Below are 5614 nucleotides of genomic sequence, written 5' to 3' on the forward strand. Positions count from 1 at the left end.
TCATAATCTGACTTATAATTTAATTGCCATAAACCAAGTGATTGAAATCACCAGACGCATGATTGCCATGTGCTTATAATTAGATATTAGCCATTATTTCAACTAAATTAAAAAAAGTAATATCTAAAAATATAAATATAATTAATTAAATTAACAATTATTTATTATTTTAGTATTTAACATTGAGCATTTATCAAATTCATATTTGAAGTTGAGAATTATAAGAATTTCAGTTATTTATGTGAATTCGTGTTAGTAATTATATCATGTTATCTCTCTATCTCAGAAACTCACAAGATAAATTTTGTGAAGTTAAATGTAAAATTTCAAAAGTTGCATTACTACATTATAATCACTTTTTTTTTATTTCTATTATTCACTTAGATAAGATTTCACACCGACGTTTAGCACGTAACTAAACACACGTCTCAACAGTTTTTGCACTTCACACGTGTGTATTGCCAGCTGGACGCAGACTTCAAAGTAAGGACCACTTTACACGTGGCGGTTTTTATCCAAGTCATCTTCTTTTAAAGTAAGGATCAGTTTGGTTTACCTTCGATCACAAAAATACCCGTTTCATATACATTTTAAGAAAAAATTAAAATTTACTTTATTTGAAGATAAATAATATTATATTTAAAATATAAATGAATATATTCTTAAAACTTTCAAATATAACTTTCAAAATTAATTTTGTTCATAAAAAAATACAGTTATTTACTTTTGTTAAAACTAGTTAAAATAGCTCTAAAAAATAATACATACACTAAAGTTAATGTGTAATGTAATTTTGTTTGTCATAAAAAATATTACCATTTATATTTAATTTATATAATATATATTTTTAAATTACTTTTAAATATAATTATTTCTTTTATATAATATGTGTGTGTTACTTTTTTTCAACCATTTTATGTAATTTTTATTTTTCAAAATATCTCATACATTATAGTTTTTCTCACAATTACTCTATTTAGTATTTAATAATGATTCCAATTATTTTGAATTTTTTTTAAAATAAAACATAAAAACACCTATATTTTCGCTAATCTTCAGTAAACGCGCTGTTGTGGTCTAAAATATTAAATTATGTTTAGTTTATTTTTTAGTTGAAATTATTTTTAAAATGATAAATAAAACATATTATTATTCTTTATATTTTTTTAAAAACATGGTATTTTTAAAAAAATAAAAGACATACTATTATTCTTAAAAATGATAGTATATTAACATATTTTTAGAATTTCGTACATATTCAAAATTTACCCAATCACAACGGTCGCAATGTCTGTCCTAAAATCAATCTTGACCGTTGGATGGAAAAACATGTTCGAGCTTTATGCCACGTTGCTCGAAGCACAAACTCCCTTTCTCCGTTGACAGTGTAAAATAATGCCTTTTACAGAGAGAATCTTCATCTTCGAGACAGCGAGGCTGACACATTATCTTCCATTTGCAGGGAGAGAGAACGGTTGAAACAATCAAGTTTGATTTTTGAATTGTGGGTGTGAACATTGAAGTGAATACTTCTATACTGCACTTGGTAGTTAAGCTTGATTACTTTCTCAGGCTGAGCTGGTATTTTTTTTTTTCTCTTGATTTTACTTTGAATTTTTCAGATTTTATTGTAACCATTGACTCTTGGTGGAAAGATTCTTCTGATTTCTTCACTTATATTATATTATTATTAAATGAGATTTCGAGTGTTTTGTGTCCGTTTCTCAATTATGAAGCAGAAACCGTTTCTGGATGTTTCTGATTCTGAGGAAACTTCTTCTGGTTTGTAGTGTTGTGTCATTTGAGCATGAATACATACGCGTTTTTGTTGAAGATCAAAGTTTGTCTTGATTGCTCTAAGCATTACCTTTAAATGACTCAATGTTGTTGAGAGTTGTCAAAGCAAAGTCTTGCCATTTCTATGCCACTACTTTAGTGTGTGTCTTTGTCAGAGATATAGAGTGTGTGGCTGCTTTGTGAATTTTGAAGATTAAGACACAGCAATTTGCTTTCTCAGTTATCCATTCTTAAAAGGTCGGTGGGTTGGTTCTGTAATTTTTTTTATATTTTTAATTTTGTTTCTGGGTTGTTGCTTTGATTTGATCCTCCTTCTGGAAAGAAAAGTAGTGTTTTGTTGTTCTTTTTTGTGGTTTTGCTTCTGGAAAAATTAGATTTTGTCCTTCTGTACGTAGATATCACCAATCAGATCATGGAACACGGGGACTGTAATTGTTTTGGGTTTTACAGAAACATTGAGGATTGGAGAACAAGGCTTTTGTGCATCATCCAATGTCTCTCTCAAGAGGATAAACTCTTGGAATATTAAGCAAATCATCTTAATTTGAGGTATATTTCATATTCATATATTACTTTTAAATACTTTTTTTCTGGTGATGGTTCATTGTACGAACTAGCGTGTATACAACTGTAGACAGGGACTTGTGTCTTCCCTTCAAAGGAAAGCCTCTCCCTTTCTCATACCAGTAGCCTCATTTATGAGGAGAAAGAAGGGAAAACACACAGCTAGGAAAGACTTCTACTTTTCTCAAACCACTGATAAGGGTCAGTGTCTAACTGATTAACCTCACTTTTCTCTCTAGATTCATCTTTGACACACTCTAAAACAAATATTTTCTATCATGGTTCAAAAGTAAAGTTGGGGTTTTGTTTCTTATTGACCAATATACCCCTAGAAAGGATACAATATTACATCTGTGCCATGTGTTAGGTGTGTCTTTTGGAAGGGTACTCTTGGATTTGTGTCTAAAATATCTGCCGACGGCTTTTTTTTTGTTTGCCATCAAAAGTATTTTCCTTCACTTTCATCAACCATACTATTTCATCTACCATGGTTTAGTTGTAGAATATCAATAATGTTTAATTTACAACAAATTTATTAAGTGCTTATGGTTTTCCGAGGGCATTGAATTGGCAAAGTGAGAGAAAAGACTTGTGGGGCATGTTTTGGTACTTCAGTTTTGTTGGTCGAGTCATGCTTTCAGTAAACAAGCTTTGTGTGTGCTCATATGAGATTCTCGAAGTTGTTGGGGGTATTGGGGTGGTTGTTTTTTTGTGCCTCAGAGTTTTCTATTGGAGTCTTAATTTATAATTTACGGATTATATGATTGCAACTGCTCCACCACAGCCTTTTATTTTCTATGCCTGATATCGTTTTTCTATTTTACCAATTGGCATCTGGGGCATTTCTTTGAAGGCTTCGTTTTCTTGTTTTCCATTTGTGGCAGCTAATCATCAGTTCTGCGCCTACCGAACCAAAACCATGGTGGAAGATGGTGATGCAGTTGATGCACGGTCCACAGAAGAGTGGTTGTTGCATGCACAGGAACTTGTTCCCGTTGTTCTTGAGAAGGCAAGAGAGGTTAAGGGATTTGCTGGTAGATGGAAGATGATCATTGCAAAATTGGAACAGATCCCCTCAAGATTATCAGATTTGTCAAGCCATCCGTGCTTCTCAAAAAATGCTCTGTGCAAGGAGCAGTTGCAGGCTGTGTCGAAGACACTGGGGGAAGCGATTGAATTAGCTGAGTTGTGTATGAAGGAGAAGTATGAGGGTAAGCTTCGGATGCAGAGTGATCTAGATGCATTGACTGGGAAGCTTGATTTGAATTTGCGGGATTGTGGGCTTTTGATCAAAACTGGTGTGCTGGGTGAGGCTACTTTACCATTGGCTGTGTCTAGTTCTGTGGCAGAATCAGATGTTGCAGCACACAACATAAGGGAATTGCTGGCGCGCCTTCAGATTGGCCACTTGGAAGCGAAGCACCAAGCTCTAGACAGCGTTGTTGAGGCCATGAAGGAAGATGAGAAGAGTGTTTTAGCTGCTCTTGGTCGGAGCAACATTGCTGCTTTGGTTCAATTGCTTACAGCTACCTCTCCCAGAATAAGAGAGAAAACAGTTACTGTTATATGCTCGCTTGCGGAATCTGGTAGTTGCGAAAATTGGCTAGTTTCCGAGGGAGTTCTGCCACCTCTTATAAGGCTTGTTGAATCTGGCAGTGCAGTGGGGAAGGAGAAGGCCACAATATCCCTTCAGAGGTTGTCTATGTCAGCTGAAACAGCTCGTGAAATTGTGGGGCATGGTGGGGTTCCTCCATTGGTTGAACTTTGTCAAATTGGTGACTCTGTGTCACAGGCTGCAGCTGCTTGTACTCTGAAGAACATATCAGCTGTGCCTGAGGTGAGACAAACTTTGTCTGAAGAAGGGATTGTGAGGATCATGATCAATCTGCTTAACTGTGGAATTCTATTAGGTTCCAAAGAGCATGCTGCAGAATGTTTGCAGAATCTCACTGCAAGCAATGAGAATCTAAGGAGGAGTGTCATATCAGAAGGTGGAGTCAGGAGTCTTCTGGCTTATCTTGATGGTCCACTTCCTCAAGAATCCGCTGTTGGAGCATTGAGAAATTTGGTCGGATCGGTCCCAGAGGAATCCTTGGTCTCTCTTGGTTTGGTCCCCCGATTGGTTCATGTGTTGAAGTCCGGATCCTTAGGTGCTCAGCAAGCCGCCGTAGCCGCAATATGCCGAGTTTGCAGCTCCACAGACATGAAGAAAATGGTTGGTGAAGCTGGTTGCATCCCTCTCCTTGTGAAAATGCTTGAGGCCAAGTCAAACAGTGCTAGAGAGGTTGCTGCTCAAGCAATCGCAAGCCTGATTGTTGTGTCTCAGAATACGAGAGAAGTTAAGAAGGATGATAAAAGTGTGCCAAACTTGGTTCAGTTGCTTGATCCAAGTCCTCAGAACACTGCAAAAAAATATGCAGTCACTTGCCTTGGATCACTTTCTTCAAGTAAGAAATGTAAGAAGCTAATGATCTCGTATGGGGCAATTGGGTATCTGAAGAAACTTACTGAGATGGACATTCCAGGAGCTAAAAAGCTACACGAACGGTTGGAAAGAGGAAAATTAAGAAGTTTGTTTAGCAAGAAATAGTGGAAAAATTTGTTAATTTCCTTTTTTGTACCAAGAAGCAAAATGCTAAGTTGCAAACTTGAATGAAACAAGTTTGCTAATCTATGTATTATAATCAGTGTTAGTTTATATTATAAATATTTAAATTTCTGTACACACTCCTTTTTTCTGAAATTCTTACTGGAATCAGAATAAGTTAAATCTACCTGTTCTGCTGTAATTTATACTATTTAATCAGTGTGAAAATTTCAAACTCAAGATGATTCTCTTCTGTCTTCATGCAGTGATTTTTAAATTTTTTTTGTAATTTATCGGCTTTGTGAATCTGTATAATGATTGTAATCAATGTTAAGCTTTTGTCTCCTCTGCTGCGTGGATGTGTTTTGTTCTAAATTTAGGTTCTTGAAGACTCTGATTATTCCCTTTCGATGCTAGCATGTGAAAAAGTTAAAACTTCTGTGAGATTCTTTAACCCTGCAGTGGATTTTTCTTTTTCCTTGTGCATTTTGTCAATGAGAAGTAAGGGTTCTACAAAAAAAACTTTAAAAAGTACAAAATGCATAAGAGGAATTGATTATGGGATCTGAATAAGCAAGGAATATAAAAAAGAAAGAAAAGTAAGTGACTATGATGAGATAACGTAATATTTGTAATGGTTTTTCTTTTTCCTTTTCCATTTTGGAT

At 34.9% G+C, this 5614-nt stretch overlaps 1 protein-coding gene across 13 annotated transcripts; it reads left to right on the forward strand.

Moving 5' to 3' along the window:
* The first annotated feature begins 1368 nt into the window (after positions 1-1368).
* On the forward strand, positions 1369-5084 carry LOC137826737 (uncharacterized). Of its 13 annotated transcripts, XM_068632859.2 has the most exons (5): positions 1392-1581; positions 1791-2034; positions 2193-2346; positions 2432-2562; positions 3246-5084. In XM_068632859.2, exons 4-5 carry the CDS (start codon positions 2496-2498, stop codon positions 4949-4951), a joined length of 1773 nt encoding a protein of 590 aa, XP_068488960.1. In that variant the 5' UTR covers positions 1392-1581; positions 1791-2034; positions 2193-2346; positions 2432-2495; the 3' UTR covers positions 4952-5084. The 13 variants fall into 13 exon arrangements, with proteins under 13 accessions (XP_068488969.1, XP_068488965.1, XP_068488960.1 ...); XM_068632863.2 differs by lacking the exon at positions 2432-2562; XM_068632866.2 differs by lacking the exon at positions 2432-2562 and having other exon boundaries at positions 2248-2346.
* The last annotated feature ends 530 nt before the right edge of the window (positions 5085-5614 follow it).

This window comes from Phaseolus vulgaris, chromosome 8, assembly GCF_051622355.1.
Source record: "Phaseolus vulgaris cultivar YP4 chromosome 8, ASM5162235v1, whole genome shotgun sequence".
Lineage (NCBI taxonomy): Eukaryota > Viridiplantae > Streptophyta > Magnoliopsida > Fabales > Fabaceae > Phaseolus > Phaseolus vulgaris.

Coding starts and splice junctions, on each gene's coding strand:
- LOC137826737 (XM_068632858.2), top strand. CDS start 2,960: ATGTTTTGGTACTTCAGTTTTGTTGGTCGAGTCATGCTTTCAGTAAAC. Junction 3,051..3,245: donor GATTCTCGAAGTTGTTGGGG/GTATTGGGGTGG, acceptor CATTTGTGGCAG/CTAATCATCAGTTCTGCGCC.